At 41.7% G+C, this 16,238-nt stretch overlaps 2 protein-coding genes across 3 annotated transcripts in view; both read right to left on the bottom strand.

Moving 5' to 3' along the window:
* Positions 1 to 9,813, bottom strand: part of NUP54 (nucleoporin 54kDa) — a 23,982-nt gene extending 14,169 nt beyond the window's left edge. Inside the window, exons 1-5 of one of the 2 annotated variants that reach the window (XM_006754544.2) lie at positions 9,633 to 9,775; positions 8,840 to 9,001; positions 5,743 to 5,826; positions 5,509 to 5,655; positions 1,281 to 1,507 (exon numbers count right to left, since the gene is read on the bottom strand). In XM_006754544.2, coding sequence (XP_006754607.1) covers positions 1,281 to 1,507; positions 5,509 to 5,655; positions 5,743 to 5,826; positions 8,840 to 9,001; positions 9,633 to 9,699 — 687 coding nt within the window. In that variant the 5' untranslated portion in view covers positions 9,700 to 9,775. Of the gene's footprint in view, positions 1 to 1,280; positions 1,508 to 5,508; positions 5,656 to 5,742; positions 5,827 to 8,839; positions 9,002 to 9,632 lie in introns of both variants that reach the window. The other variant, XM_006754545.2, reaches the window with a different exon arrangement.
* A 2,412-nt stretch (positions 9,814 to 12,225) lies between these two features.
* The window catches only part of SCARB2 (scavenger receptor class B member 2), a 63,985-nt gene continuing 59,972 nt past the window's right edge, over positions 12,226 to 16,238 (bottom strand). Inside the window, exon 12 of the mRNA XM_015570228.1 lies at positions 12,226 to 14,923. Coding sequence (XP_015425714.1) covers positions 14,885 to 14,923 — 39 coding nt within the window. The 3' untranslated portion in view covers positions 12,226 to 14,884. The remainder of the gene's footprint in view (positions 14,924 to 16,238) is intronic.

The following is a 16,238-nucleotide window of genomic DNA, read 5'->3' as shown; positions in this document are numbered from 1 at the left end:
GATATGATATTCTCTTTACTCCTAGTTGTAGAATTTCCACTCAGCCAGCCCTCCTGTGGCTCTGGACGTTGTCCTTTCCCTGGATCAAGCTTAATTTGACTTAGTTGTTCCAGGCAGCAATCTCTGGTGTTAACCTATGCCGCCATCTTCGGTTCTCCCCGAAGCTTTTTCTTGTTTGTCACAAATTATAATGCAAGTTTTAAAAAAATTTAAAATCACTCTAGTTCATTATGTATCTTACCATATGTATACAATTTATCAATTTTAAAAAAAGGAAAAAGTCAAATTGTTATATTCAATTTATGTATATCTACTGCATAAATCTTAGTCATTAAAAAAGGTATAAAATTTCAACATACTAAAAGAAACTACTTCCTTTTTGTTGTTCAAGGGTCTGATTCTAAGCTTTATAGCTCTAAACATTAGGCTTATGTACACATTGATTAGGTTTAAGAGATTGATATACGCCAACAAAACTCAAAAAAGGCTAAAGTAAACTGGATTGTAATTTATTAATTTGTTATAAAAGTACACTACAAATTGACCTATATACTCTAACTGGCTGATGAACAGAATCTGAGAAGTCAAATTCATATGAGCACGTTGCTTGATAGGCATGGAATCAACAATGAAAATGGACTACACTGTTTTAATGGCCTTGACATCGAGCAATTAATAGTGACAATAGGATATTCTTGTATGGTTAGGGTATACTTTCCAGGACAAATGTTAGATAAATACCACTAAATTCTACTTTTACATCTCCCTTTAATAGATGCCAAGCAGACCATTCCCTTTTTGTTAACATTTTTTCCCTTGGTTATAAATTACATTCTAGTCCAGGGGTGGGCAAACTTTTTGACTCGAGGGCCACAATGGGTTCTTAAACTGGACCGGAGGGCTGGAACAAAAGCATGGATGGAGTGTTTGTGTGAACTAATATAAATTCAAAGTAAACATCATTACATAAAAGGGTACGGTCTTTTTTTTTTTTTAGTTTTATTCATTTCAAACGGGCCAGAACCTGCTAGCGGGCCATAGTTTGCCCATGGCTGTTCTAGTCACACCTTTCAATCATATTCTGGGCACCTTCAAACACACATGTATGAAATCACCTCTATCTTATAATTTTTATATTTTTAAAACAAAAATATAATTGTACCATGTCCAAGGACTACTGAAAAAAACAAGCAACTGTTTCCTTGGTATTATTTTAACCCAAATATCATAATCTGTCTTATACACACCCTTCAAGTGAAGATCAAAAGCATTACTAATACCTTAAATCGGCAAAAGGGATTTTCTTGTGTGAATTCCACTGGTGGTATGTTATTGTTGAAATAACCTTTTCCGGTTCCCCAAAAGGCCTGCAGTTGATTCCATTTTGCCAAAATAGCATCTCTCTCATCTCCTAACAGCGTTGGAGCAGAAAGAGCACTTGCAGTATTTATCAGTTGGTTGGACTGGGCAGGAGCCTGTGTAGGCTGACCAAAGAGACCACCTAATGCTAAAAATAAATCCCAAAATTAGTATTAAAAAAAAAAATTAAGAGCCTAAATATGGTAGGCAGCATAGTGACTCCTATACACAAAGATGTCCATATCCTAATCCCCATTATTTGTAAATATGTTACCTTACACCGACTTTGAAGATGTGATTATGAGATCAAGCTGGGATTATCCTGTATTACCAGAAGGAACTCAACATAAATCATAAAGGGAAGAGGGAAGTCAGCATCAAAGTAAAATCTGAATATAAAGGAGCTATAAGCCACGAAATCCAGAGAGACTCTAAAAGCTGGACAAAGCAAAGGACTTGATTCTCTCCTAGAATCTCCAGAAGTAACACAGCACTGCTGACACACTGATTTTAACCCCGTGAAACCCATTTCTGAATTTCTAATCCACAGAACTATAAGATAATAAATTGTTTGGGGTTTTTTTAAGCCACTAAATTTGTAACACTTTTGTTATGGCAACAATAAAAAATTAATATAGCCAGGCTGGCAGTTACATAGCTCAGTGGTTGAGCATCTACCTATGAACCAGGAGGTCACAGTTTGATTCCTGGTCAGGGTACATGCCCAAATTGCAGGCTTGATCCCCAGTAGGGGGCATGTAGGAAGCAGCCAATCGATGATGTTTCTCTCTCATTGATGTTCCTATTTCTCTATCCCTCTCTCTTCCCCTCTGAAATTAATAAAAAATTATTTAAAAAAAAAGAAAATAGCTTAATCAATAAAGGAAAAATATATATTAAAAAAAGAAAAGAAACTAGGACAATCCTTATAATGTTAAACTTGTTCAATTAACTCTATTTCTAGCACACAAACTTGGATCCATATTAGACCCACACCAAAAAAATAAAAAAGGACATAGATATGGAAAAGTTAATTTTGCAAACTTGCAAAATTATCTTTTAAACAACTTTATTGTTGTTATATTTGTATAATAAATACAAATTGGAAGATTAAAAAAATAAGCAATAAGAATCATATCAATATTTATCAATAACAGCTTAATAAACACTTTTCCTTCTCTTGTTAACAAGAAAAATATAGTGAAAAGAACAAATGGCCTAACCATCAATATTGTAGGATAAAGCTTTAGCTGGCTGTGTAGCTTTGGGAAAGTTACTTAACCTCTATGTGCTACAACTTTCCAATAGTAAGAAGGAAGATGTTAGATCGGATCAGTATTTTCAAAGTGCAAGATAAATAAGTACCCCTGCTATGATATAGCTGTCAAGCAACACCTGAGTTACTAAATGGACTCATTCCTATAAGAAAACGTCTCATCCTAGCCCATTTGGCTCAGTGGATAGAGTGTTGGCCTGAGGACCGAACGGTCCTGGGTTCGATTCCAGTTAAGGGCACATACCTTGGTTTTAAGCTCCTCCCTAGCCCGGGCCCTTGTCAGGGCACATGCAGGAGCAACCAAACAATGTGTTTCTCTCACATCGATTTCTCTCTGTCTTTCCCTCTCTCCTCCACTCACTAAAAATCAATGGAAAAATATCCGTGGGTGAGGGTTAAAAAAAAGTCTCCCTTCCCCCACAGGCACTGATTTCCTAAACTCCAAGGGACCCCACAAGACTTGCAACCAGGGGAGCAATGGGCAGTGGCAACTCATCCCAGGCTAACCCCATGAACCTGTCTCCAAGGCCCCCTTTTCTCTAACTTCCCTGTAAGCCAAAGCAGCCCAGCCTAGGTTCTCCTGTTGCTTCTTCTATGCCCTCCCTATTTCACTGTCCTAAGTGTGATTTTGCTATTGTCAATAAATTCTTGCTTGCTTTTCTACCTAAATAAATAAATAAATAAATATCTTTTAATTAATTATTTGGTTATATTTTCTAGAAAAGTTTGGTTGGTGCCAGTATGCCTTTAATGTTTCATGACTTATCTCACTTTTTAAAAAATGTTTTTATTGATTTTAGTGGAAAAGGAAGTGAGAAACAGAAACATCTATGAGAAACATCTATCAGTTGCCTCCAACGCACCGCCCCTACTAGGGATTGAGCCTGAAACCCGGACATGTGCCCTGACCAGGGATCGGTGACCTATTGGTACATGGGGTGATGTTCAACCAACTGAGCCACATGACTGAGCTTATCTCACTTTTTAACAAAGGGTTGAAGATGTCTAAGTCTCAGAGCTTAAGGCACAAAGGTGTCTGGCTAGAATTTAACACTATTATATTTTCTTTGTACTTAAATTTTGATTATCTCTTCTTTATAGCAAACGACACTGGTTTTCCTTTTATAGCAAGAAATACAGAGGATGGACAAAAGAATATGTTAAATTATACTATAGGAATGCAATCAGTAAAGTCCTGACTGAAAAACTCCATAGGACAAATTAGCCGATTTCTTTCATTAATTGAAAAAAAAAAGAGAGCTAAAAGAGGAACTTACAGAGACTTAAGACAAATAAAGCAATATTGTTTACACACTTGAGTGACAAAACTATAAAAGGAAGTGAATATAGTAAACGACAGGTCTATTAAGTTCCTTTCATGGGGAAATGATTAGGAGGGGAATGTGGAGGGCTTCTGAACAGACTGGCCTGGTCCATCTTCTGACATGGGCAGTGGTTACCAAAGTGTTCATTGTATATATAATTCATTATCTGTACTTTTGTGCAGTTTCCTATACTTTTGTTATTTATTTTTAGCAACAAAAAATTAAAACGAATGATACTAAACCCAGAAAACTTACATCCTAATCATTTCAATCAGACTTCTCCCAAGTTATCATTTCTATATATATAAAAGCCAAAGCAACCATCCAACCGGTAGCTATGATGCACAATGACCACCAGGAGGCAGATGCTCCGACTGGTAGTTGTGATGTGCACTGACCGCCACGAGCTGCGGTGACTTGGCAGCTGCGGTTCTCGGGTGATGCACCTGGAACCAGAGAGAAGGGAGCCCAATTCCAGGGGGTGTCACTTGAGAACTGCCCTCTTGTAATCCAGGACCCCTTGGAGGATGTTGGAGAGCCGGTTTCAGCCCAATTCCCACAGGCCAGGCCAAGGGACCCCACTGATGCACGAATCTGTGCACTGGGCCTCTAGTTATATATAAACATGAGAAGTAGCTTTTGGAATCCTGTGCCATATTTATAATTTTTTAAAAAGTTAACCACTAATGTGTTTTGAACAGTGCATTCAATAATGTTAGTTATCTAATAAAAGACAAACATGCAAATTGACTATACCTTTGATACACCTTAAGCCACACCCCACCAGTCAATCAGAGCGACTACATGCAAATTAACCCAACCAAGATGGCAGCCGGCAGCCACGGGGCTGGAGCAAGCAGGAGGCTTGGTTGCCCCAATGATGGAGGAAGCCAAGCTTCCCACTTGCCATGTCGGGCGTGACCATGTAACTTTTCACCCAAACTGGATCATTTGTGAGAATAAAAAGGTGCTGCCATTAATGACAACACTAGAACTGTATCAGGCAAAAATAATAAGACCTAGTAACTCTCAAATCCTATATAATAAAAGGGTAATATGCAAATTGTCCCTAACAGCAAAAAGACTGGGAATGACTGGTCACTATGACACACACTGACCACCAGGGCGCAGACGCTCAATGCGCAGACGCTCAATGCTCAATGAGCTGCCCCCTCATGGTCAGTGCACTCCCGCAGGGGGAGCGCTGTTCAGCCACAAGCCAGGCTGACGGCTGCCAGTACAGCAGTGGTGGTAGGAGCCTCTCCCGCCTCCTCAGCAGCGCAAAGGATGTACGACTGCAGCTTAGGTCTGCTCCCTGCTGGCAAGTGGACATCCCCCGAGGGCTCCCGGGCTGCCAGAGGGATGTCTGATTGCCAGCTTAGGCCCAATTCCCTAGGGAGCGGGCCTAAACCAGCTGGTGGTCATCCCCCAAGGGGTCCCAGACTGCAAGAGGGCACAAACCAGGCTGAGTCCACAAATTTTTGTGCACCAGGCCTCTAGTACTGTTATAATTTTATATTGGAAGTAAGATGAAAACCTCATACTTACTAGTTTGTTGTTGCTGCTGCTGCTGTGTATTAAATCCTCCAAATCCCAATCCAGTTCCCAAACCAGTACCTAAACCAGTACTAGTTCCAGTTGTGCCAAAACCAGTACCAAATCCAAAACCTTTGTTCTGAGTACCACCGAAGAGTCCTTTTAATGAAAAATTGAAATTGCATTAAGTTAAACAAATCTGAGCTCTAGCTCACTTCTACAAGGGACTTAAGATTGTCCTCTTACCAGTAGTGCCTGTGTTAGTTGGAGCAGAAAAGCTGAATGCAGAACCTGCTGTTGTAGATGTTGTCCCAAATCCTCCGAACCCACCTAATTACAAGGGGATAAATAAAATAGAAAGAAAGACTCTTTTGCATACATAAGAGGTCATTTCTTTTTCAAATTATTTTATAAGTAATTGCTATGCATAAAGACAAAATATATTGATCTAATTTTCCTTTCTCTACTTTCATTTTTAAAAAAAACTATTCTACTAATCAAGAAATCAGTATGTTGCAAGAAATAAGCCACAGAAGTATTTAAACTAGAATACCTCAATGCAATATATACCTTTCAACTAAAGGGATGATTAACAGTTATAGCTGAGAAAACATGTTAAGCCATTATGTTTAACAAACACTAAAATGACTATGTATGTACTTTAAGAGTAGGGAATGCAAATTCAAACACCTAGAAGATTTCGGCTGATAACATTAATGCGTGGTGGAACTATTCAATGTGAACAGTTTTAAAAAATAGCAGCAGTTCCTAAATTCCAGCAGACTATTGCTGCAGGAGAATGGTAGTTTAGCAGTGTTATATATTCCCATCCCTCCCCCTCCAATAAACAGAAGATCTAGATTTTCTATGTGAAATTTATAGAATTTTAAACCCTAATTTTTGCAACTAATTCAAATGTTTTTTAAAATAGTGTGCAAACAGATCATAATGGCAGAGTGTGTTGATAGCTTTCAACCTTGGCTTGGTCAATTAATTTATAGTCTACTTTAGCTTATATTTCTACTTAGTCTCCACTGAGACTAAGCAACTTTTCAAACAAAACATACCAATACATTGACCTCTATACAACAAAAATGTGTTTCTCTGAGGAAGAAGTGAGAGAGGAAAAAAACAAGTGGAAGGCAGTGGCAGGGAAGGTGAACAGAGCTATCACAGGCCTCTGTGATAGCTATCGGAGTTTGGCAAATCTGACAGATATGCAAATTACACTTGGGTAAGTGTAGAGACAAATCAATCTTAACTATAGCTAACGACATATGAATGGAATGGGATACTAGCCAATCTAAAATTGTTTTATGTATTTTCTTTATTGTCGGTTTTTACCTGATACTAATGTTGTGCCAAAAAGACTTTTAAGACAAATTTTTGCAACTAATTCAAACGTTTTTTAAAATAGTGTGCAAAGAGAGAGCCGAATCCTCCTCCATAGTGGAGCCACCCCTTTAGCCTATGTCATCAATATTGTAACATAGAAAATAATAAGAAAAAAACCCCAACCCTTTGATATTCACCATACAATTCTGATATGGAAAATTACTCAAGAGTAGACTTCATGTCACCCTGGCCGGTTTGGCTTAGTTGGTTGAGTGTTGTACCATGCACCAAAAGGCTGCTGTTTCGATTCCCAGTCAGGGCACATGCCTGGGTTGTGGGCTGGATCCCTAGGAGGAGGGCATGTAAGAGGCAGCCAATTTATGTTTTGCTCTCACATAGATGATTCTCTCCCTCTCCCTTCCTCTCTCTCTCTCTCTCTCAACAAAAATCAAGTAATAAAAGAATAGACTTTATGTTGCATGCAGGCAAACCACTATTTACTTGTATGCTAGGGCAATACTGCAAAACTGGAAACAATCTTTTTTCTTACTTCTCCCTTCCATAGAAAAACTAAGATATACTCTGAATTGACTACATGATAAAAATATCAGTCAGGTTTTATCATACCAAAAATGTTTATTATTAACATCAATCTGCAAAGATACAAAATTAAAAAGTAGACAAAAATTTCTATCAGCCCTTTGGTAAAGGCAAAGTTAATGAATAATGTATATAAAAGTAGTTAAAACACAATTATATTATCACAACTCAAAACTTAACAATGATAACTCCAAAGGAACACAGAATCAAGCACATAACAAAAGATGTATTTATTGTTGGTGAATTACAACTGGGTGGTTTTGTCCGGAAACACAAATTTGAAAAAAAATGTTTGTTTTACCCAATGCCAATTTTAAGCAAACACGGAAAAAATAAACATACCAAATGACAGTAATATGTGATCTTTAAATATATCTTTATAATAGATCATTTTATTTTTGGAATTTTCAAGTATTCTTCAAAACGTTTTCAAATCAAATACCAAAGTGATACTCACATTGACAAGTTACTGCACAAAATACCAGAACTTCCCAAATAGTTTTAGAGAACTAAAAAGTTTCAGGAAATGAAGTTTACCAAATGCATATAATTGGCATGGGCATAAGTGGCATAATGTAAGAAAATATGGACAACAGATTCATATACGAGCAGCTGAGGAACAAGACTTTTCTATAGGGTCATTGTAAGTATACATAGACCTATTTTAAATTTGTACACATATACACACATTATAGTTTGTGCTTTGCAAATTTTTCAATGAACTTTAAACAATCCATCTAGATAATAAAATCTTCATAATTACCATTTTGAATGCACAGATATCTAGCCTATCTTTTAGAACTCAATGCTGACAATAAATTAAACTGCCTCTCTGATCATTTCTTACAATTTTCCAGGAAAAAACTGAAGATTCCTTCTATAATTACACATCTTACAGAAACGTTTATTAATATGCTGAGTTGAACAAAGAAACGCATTTATTATTATACAGGTTAAAAAACAAAACAGGTTACTGCTGTTCGTATAAGACAATGTCCTCTTGGGAAACACAAGGACAATAAAATGAAATTCCAATGAAAGATGCAGGAAAAATGAAAAAAGTGACTGCAGGAGTCCAAGAATCCCAGGAAAATGGGCCTGACTGCTGAGCTCATACTTTGGAAGGAATATGTAATAATTTGGAAGATACACTCTACTCAAAAATAATTAATTCCAAACTACTTGGAAATTATATTCTGTCCAATTGAATACAAATTTAACAAAGGAACATTATAACTTGCAAGACTTCCCAAAACTAAATCTTGATACAAATGTTACTGATTCGACATCAGGAGATAAATGTCCTTTCCTCAGACAAGTTACTGTTCTTTCCCAAACTCCAGGAATCACAACACATTCTTGGACTCCAGCTCCCAGCATTCGTTACACATACGACCCGAGTATCTACCTGCACTTGCCAGACTGTTACCAAAATTGAACGGAGTCGCCGAGGTAGTAGGAACACCGAAATTCCCAATATTAAAGTTCACTGCAGGATTAGCAGCTAATCCGAAACCCCCAAAATTAAACCCACTGGCGGTGGAGTTGGCAGTCTCAAGCCCACCAAATCCTGATAGGCGTGTAGGCAAAGAAACACAAATTTAAAAGGGGAGAGGGGAAGAAACACAAGAAAAGAAAGCAAGATAGGATTAGAAGCGTCAGTAGGAAGTTTCCCAGAAGTGAACAAAAGACAAACCTTGACTTTGCTCCAAATAAATTAAGAAAGCGGAGGTGGGGACAGGAGAGAGGAGCAAAGGGGCCGGGGCGAAGGCTCCCGCCTCCCGGGGGCTAGGACCAAAGGAGCCGCAGGGCAGCGCCGGAGCCCCCGCCTAAGCTCTCCGGGCCGGGGCCCAGCGAGGGTTCCCGCCGGGACGCGAAGCTGGGGGAGGGGGGGAGGAAGGTTCTCCGGCGGGGAAAGAGGGGAGCCGCCTCCGGTCCGTCCAACTCCCTGGCGGCAGGAAGCGAACCCTAGGAGCGCAGGGTCCGGCGGGACCCACGCTCAGCGTGTCAGCGCCGGGGTGGGTCTCCGTCCTCCCGCGGCCTCCTCCGGAGCCTGCTCGGCCAGCTCCGCGCTGCCCGCCCTTTGCCGAAGCCCTAAAGTCTCCGCCCCGACAGGAAACCCTGGGATCCCCGAGCCGGAGAGTCTCGGACCGAAGCGGACGCGAGACGTCCACAGGAAAAGGTCCGGGGGAATTACTCACCCGTGGGAGCTGCGGTGGGTGCAGCGGTGCCCGAGGTGCCCGAGGGAGCCCCAAAGTTGAAGGCCATGTCGCGGGAGCAAGGGATCTAGAAGCAGCTCCCGCGACACTCGGTGCACTCCGCTTTTTGGTCCGGCGGGGAAACTTCCTCCGGCTCACGGAGTTCCGCCCCTTTTCGGCCCTAGCCTATGGGCCGGAATGCGGAGAGGCGTGGGGGTGGGGCCTGGAGGGGGGGACACGCCCCGCCCGGGTAGCTTCCGGGGGCTTCTTGACTTCCTGTGGCGTGAGCGTCACAAGCAGCGTGAGCTGTTGCGGATCCCTCAGAGGCGCGCCGCGTGGGAGCCCTTGCAGTCTGCGGGAGGGAGGTCCCCGGCGAAGATGTGCAGAGAGGGGTGTGTCAGGAAGACAGGGCACGAGAGAGCCGAATCCTTCTCCTCCGTAGCGGAGCCAATGGGTAAAGCGGAAACTGGAAACTCAGGACGCTGTGTCCTGCAGAGTCCTGGGAGTGGGTATTTTTAAAAGTGGGGGGCTAAAGAGGTGCCTCTGAAAATGATGTCTCTCTAGCTTTTTTTTAATGTAACAACCCTTGTAGAATGGCTTGATTCTTAAGTCTGTGTGCTTGTATAACTTTAATAAAAATGAAAATAGCGAAAAGCCATGGTAGCTATCAAAATTGCAAATGTCCTTGGACCTCCAAACGTTATCTTGTAAACGATTTGGCAAGATTATGTGACGGCATTGTTTATAAAAACAAATTATTGGAAACAAGCGGTTGGTTTAAATAGTTAAATTTATACAAAGGAATACTCTTCAGACGTGAAACGGACTGAAAGTACAGGAAAGACAATTTAGAGCATTGCATTGACATGCTACAATTCAGGCATGGGGGCGGGCGGGGGAGGGCTAGAATACATAATACACATACTGGTATAAAATATTCCTGGGAAGGTATATTTTTAAAAATGAGTATCTGGTGGCTTTTGGAAAGACGCATTGAGTGGCTAGGAGATGGGTGGAGGGAGTCTTTCCATTATAAATCCCTTCTGGGTCTTTGAAAATGTAAATGGATGACCTATGCAGAATATTCAATGATGCTTCTAGTGGCAATTGCAGGAGTCCCAGTGAGAGCTCTGCTGTGTTAGGGTGAGGACAGAAGTGTGCTGGGCTACATATCTGGCGCTTCGGCCAGACGGGTCATGCTATGCTGTCTGTTCCTAAAAAACACAGATAGGAAGGTACTGACATCAGGCCAGGCCTTGAGATATGGTCTCATGGCCCCTTCCCAGCACGCAGGCCTCCTTTCTCAGAAGGCCCGGAAGTCTCATTCCAAATTTGGGAGACAAAGGACTGGAGAAGGTATAAATAAAGAGAGTTTCCTCCATATTGGGGGCCCAGAATTTGAAAGACACATTTTTCTCTGGGCCTCCACAGAATTTGATAATAAAATGTAACTCTTGCAGTCAGCGCTGCAGTTCGGCCTCTGCTCTGGCAGGGTGCTGTAACTGTAGTCGCTGGCCATGGAAATCGGGGCTGCAGTTAAGCCCTCTGCTTCGGCAGGGTGCTGTAACTGCAGTCAGCTGGCCATGGAAATCGGGGCTGCAGTTAAGCCCTCTGCTTCGGCAGGGTGCTGTAACTGCAGTCAGCTGGCCAGCTTAATAAAGGCTCTTAAATTTAAATTCTGAGTCGGTGGTCTATCTCACTGAGTGAACCCATAACAGTAGGAGCAGAGACGGAGAAGCACGCGAAGCGCGTGACGGATGGGATGCGGAGGGAAGGGGGTGGAGAATGTAGCTAGAGTCCCTGGTTCCTGGCGTGTACAGCCGGGTGAACTGAGATGCCATTCCCCAGCAATGGGAATTGGGGGAGAAGACAAGGAAAAACGAGTTCCTTTCTTTGCTTGCTGGACTTGAAGACAAGCTGGGTGAGGATATCCATCAGGTGGTTTGGGAATGCGAGGCAGCAGGTTAACAGAGGAAGTCAATAGGATTGTCGGAGGGAGTTTAGAGAAGAGACAGGCTGCAGAAGTGGCAGGTGATAGGAGAAGAACCAGACAGAACCCGAAATTACCTGGAAGCAGCCTGAGTCAGGTGTGAGTGCGGGCAGACTCCTTGGAAGGAAGCAGCAGTGAGGGGGCCAGGAGTGTGAGGCGAGGAATACAGAGGTGGTCACAGGAAGCAGTCCCCGCCCTGGGCGGTCGTAATTGGGGAACCTTGTAGAATGAGCCTGAGCACTGGCCCTCCGAGGACTGGGACAGTGATCAGCTCACTCCTGCCCCCTTTGCTTGAGCGTGTCCCTGGGAGTATGAATTCCCCATGCTCCTGAGGGCCTAACTCTAACCCTGACCTTGACCCTGACCCTGACCCTAACCCTAACCACTACAATCCTAACCACAACCCTAACCCACACCCTAACCTTAACCCCAGCCCCCCAACACCCCAACCCCAACCAACTGTCCACCACAGTTGAGATGAAATCAGAGGTGGCCCAAGGGGTGGGACTCGGGCCTGCGTCGGATAAGAGGGCAAAGAGTATCTTTCAAACAGAATTCCATACACAACTGTATGTCTGATGACATAACGTACAATTTCCAGTGCAATTTCATATAAATGGTTTTTTATTAGTGAAATACTTCATTGCATTAAGGGTAGAAATAAACATGTCAAGAATCACATGGAATGAACCAACTATACAAGCTACACGAAGAGCATTCAGGTCAGCCACAAGCAATTAACTCCAGTAATAACACCCAGGGGGCCAAGGATGAAGGTCACCTTTTACAGAACTCATATCTTGAGCAATGTAAATAAAAAATTAGCCTCCCTTACGTAAAAGCCCCGATAAGGGTTAGTTGTATGGTACTTGCTCCACTTGACCATTCATGATCTTTCTAGAAGTGAGGAAATAAAGCCTGGAGCGGTGAGCGGGGACCTGGAGCTAAAAGTGGCCACGCCTACTTCTCCCCAACCCTGTGTTCAACTCCCAGTTTTCCTTGTGAGAAGTGAGGTAACCTCTCTCGGTTTGGCTCTTCCCTAAGCTGAGTATCATAATACAGGACACCGGGGTTCTGTGACTGTGACAATCACAAAGACTTAGGAGGTCATTCCAGGAAAATGGCTCCAAGAGAGTGAGCGTGAAGAATAATTTGTTATTTTCATCTAAAACCAAGTAGGGAGTACATTCATGCTTCTTAACCAATCTGTAATCTTGACTGCCGTTTATGGGTTTGCCACAGACTTCTCAGAAGGCAAATATCAAATGTGATGTTAAGCCAAGTAACTTAAGAATCATATAGGAATAATATGGTTTTGGTCTTCCTGTCTGTAGATTCAGTCTAAAGGTAGATATCATTAACTGTTAACATTCACACTAAAAATTTCCTCCTCACAGATGATTATATCCTGTTAATAGGATGAACTAATGAGTAAACACTGGCTTATCAGGTTTATTAGTGTGGAAAAGAATAAGATATGTCAGTTATCTAGTTAAATATTGATAAAAAAAATCTAGATGTTTGGCATTATTGAAGATAAAACATTTTCAAATTAGTTTTTCACATTTTGTTGATTTGGGGTAACTATAGGTTCTATCTTACTTTAATAGAGATGTTAAGATTTTAACAAATTGCCCCTTCAAGAAGGGAAACATATTACATGTTGCTTTAGTGTACAGAGGGAAAGTTGGGACAAATAAGCTAAAGCGATTTATTACCCTATACAGGGATCAGAGGCTGTATTTGTGAAATCCATGGCTTTTTTTTTCTTCTTCATTTGCTTACACTGAAATCCAGTTTTTAAACAACTCCTGTAGAATTATTCAGTTGTTAAGAAATTCTGTGTGCATTTTGCCAGATAACTGTGTAGATTTCTCAATCAAAAATGAATATTAAACTTTGAGAATTAAAAAAAAATTGCCCTTAAATAAGCTTGAATTCTGTAACATAGGATGGTTCCCAGTCCTCTGATTTAGGTCACACCGGAAACCAAAAGGTCTTCTCAAGAGGGGTGACTTCGCTCTGGTCTCAACAGACCTTTATGAAGTACTTTCTGTGCAATATGTTAAAATAGTGTCATTCTGTCAGCAAGATGATTGTCACAGGAAGTGTAGGGCACATTTTTCTCTCTTCAGTAAGTGACAGTGAGCCACAAAACAACAAAAGGAACCGAAACTGAGGAAAGAAGAACAACTTATAAAAACAATTTCAAAGTAACCAAAAATACTGTCCCAAAAGAAACATCTCTTCGGTGTAGTCAGACTTCCTGAAATTTATGTGCCACTTAGGCTGTAGATGCATGGACTTCCTATACTCATAAATAATTTTACAAATAATCAACAGTACTGTAATTGATACAGTGTTTTATTTGGCAAGGGTGATTGGGGGGGGTGTCAGTTATTGATTACATTCTTCTAGGAGCACCTTTCCACATCAAGATCATTTTAACTAAAATAACAAGCTATCCACAAATCTCAGAACTAGCATTTAGTTCTACTCTATATGGAATATCTGCACTGTCCTCACCAACGTTATCTCTGCATTCTTTCAGTTCACAAAAGCACAAGTAAAAAATCCTCAGGTATTTATCACTATGGACTCATTAGGTGCCTCACTCCACCCACCCCCTTCCTCACTTGGTTCTTACCAGGTATGAAAGTAGAAGACCAAATTGTTTTCCCGGGGGAATGATGAATTGACAAATAACACAGAATGCAGTATATAACTTATTTTAAAAGAGGAAATTGGGTGCATTTGGATGATGTACTCAACAAGGCTATCATTTTACCCTGGGCTCCGAACTCTTATTCTGGTTTTGAGGTGACATGAGTGGAGGAATACAACAAGAAAATGGTATTTATGTATTTGGAGTACAAAGTTTAGTGAATGAAGCATACTGAATAAGGTTAGACCAAGTAACATTAACAAGTGATGCAGACATTATAACCACAACAGTGGTCACAAAATTCTGGAGCTACCAGCACCCAACAACAATAAAATTACTATACAAGAGTTTATTAAATACTTGCTAGACACATGAAAAACAAAACCCTATGTCAGGGACCACGGACCTGAGAGAGCCCAGTGGCTAAATCAGCCTGTTCTTTGAGCTCCGGCCAAATGCTCTCCTCACTTGCCAGTTCTGGTCCCCTTCCTTCTCTCAGCAGGCAAGGAGCCTGTGAGGACGCGATGGTTTCCACGTCTGATCCACATCACGACAGCTCACCACGGTTCCTTTGGTTCCTTCGCGAAGCTCAGGCCAGGGTTAGGTTCGTATGAGGGGTGCTCTTTCATCTGCAGTTCCCTGCAACGCAGAAAAGAGAGGACAGCAAAGTTAGGCCTTCAGGTCAGAAACATATTTCCATGTGAAAAGTAGGGGGCGGGGGAAGGGGAGACGGAAGGAGGAAAGACTGATTGGAAGGCTGTAGGTCGTCCCCCTCACCTCTCTCTTCTCTCAGCCTGATTTTTCTTTAACATTCAGGCCTAACCCTCTTGAGGCCTGTCCTGACCACCCCACCCCAGATCCCAGAGCAGTCAGTCCCCTTCCCTGTACTGACTCGGACTGTAACCCTCATCACACTCAATTGAATTTGCCTCCTTCCTGATTTGAAATCTTCCAGAGAAGAAAGTCTTGCTCAGTCATTGCTTGCTTGTTGAATACGTGGAGATGGTTAATTGTAGGAGCAGTGATAACATCTACATGGGCTTTCATCTGTGCTTATGGAAAGGTCGGGCTGGAAGTGAGATCCACAGGCAGAAATGGCAAAATACGGGGATATGAAGTACAGTATAGGGAATATAGGCAACCATATTGTGATAACTAAGTATGGTGCCAGTGGGTACTGGAAATGCGGGGTGGAGGGGGGGCGCTTTTTAAAGTGTATGATTGTGTAACCACTATCCTATACACCTGAAACTCATACAAAATAATACTGAATGCAAACTATAACTGAAAAATAAAATTTTAAAAAACTGTAAGAAAAAAAAAGAAATGCCTCACACCTAATTCAGTGTAATGTGATGGGCATGGGTTAAGAAACATAATGGAAGAACGTGGAAGGTGGGGAAATCTGTGTTAATATTATTCAGGTGGTTTCAACCTAGCATTTCCTGCTTCACATGGGGCTTGGACAATTAGCTGAGGCAGCTAGGGGGAAAAATAAACAGCCTTTATGGCTAAACGGGAAGCTGCTGAGAGTCTGAGAAAGGCTCCTACAGACAAGGCTCACTGAAGGTATTTAGACCCTGGGTTGACCTGTTTGTCACTGGGAGGCCCACCCAGCTGTGTGTATCCCATCCATTTGGGTTGCTCCCGTCCCTCCAGGAAAGGTCCAACCCCCGTGCTTATCGTTTAGGAGGCAATGACGACTCAGAGGTGAGTCTTTGATGATATCACAGATTCTTTCCCAAGCAGGTCCTGGCTGCCTTGCCCTGTGACCTTTGAGCTGTTTTTTTTTTTATCCTGAAACTAATGTTTAATAAGCTCTTACTAAACACTAGCACTGGGCCAAGTGCGTTATGGTTGAATCACCGAGCCCTCACGAAAAACTCCTAAAGGAGGCTCGCGTATTCTCTCATTTTGTAGATGAAGAAATGGAGGCAGTTTCTAGGGACACACA

The sequence above is a fragment of the Myotis davidii genome, unplaced genomic scaffold (genome assembly GCF_000327345.1).
Source record: "Myotis davidii unplaced genomic scaffold, ASM32734v1 scaffold892, whole genome shotgun sequence".
Taxonomy (NCBI): domain Eukaryota; kingdom Metazoa; phylum Chordata; class Mammalia; order Chiroptera; family Vespertilionidae; genus Myotis; species Myotis davidii.
Note: the sequence above shows the minus strand (reverse complement) of the source record. Positions and strands in the feature narration are given on the sequence as shown.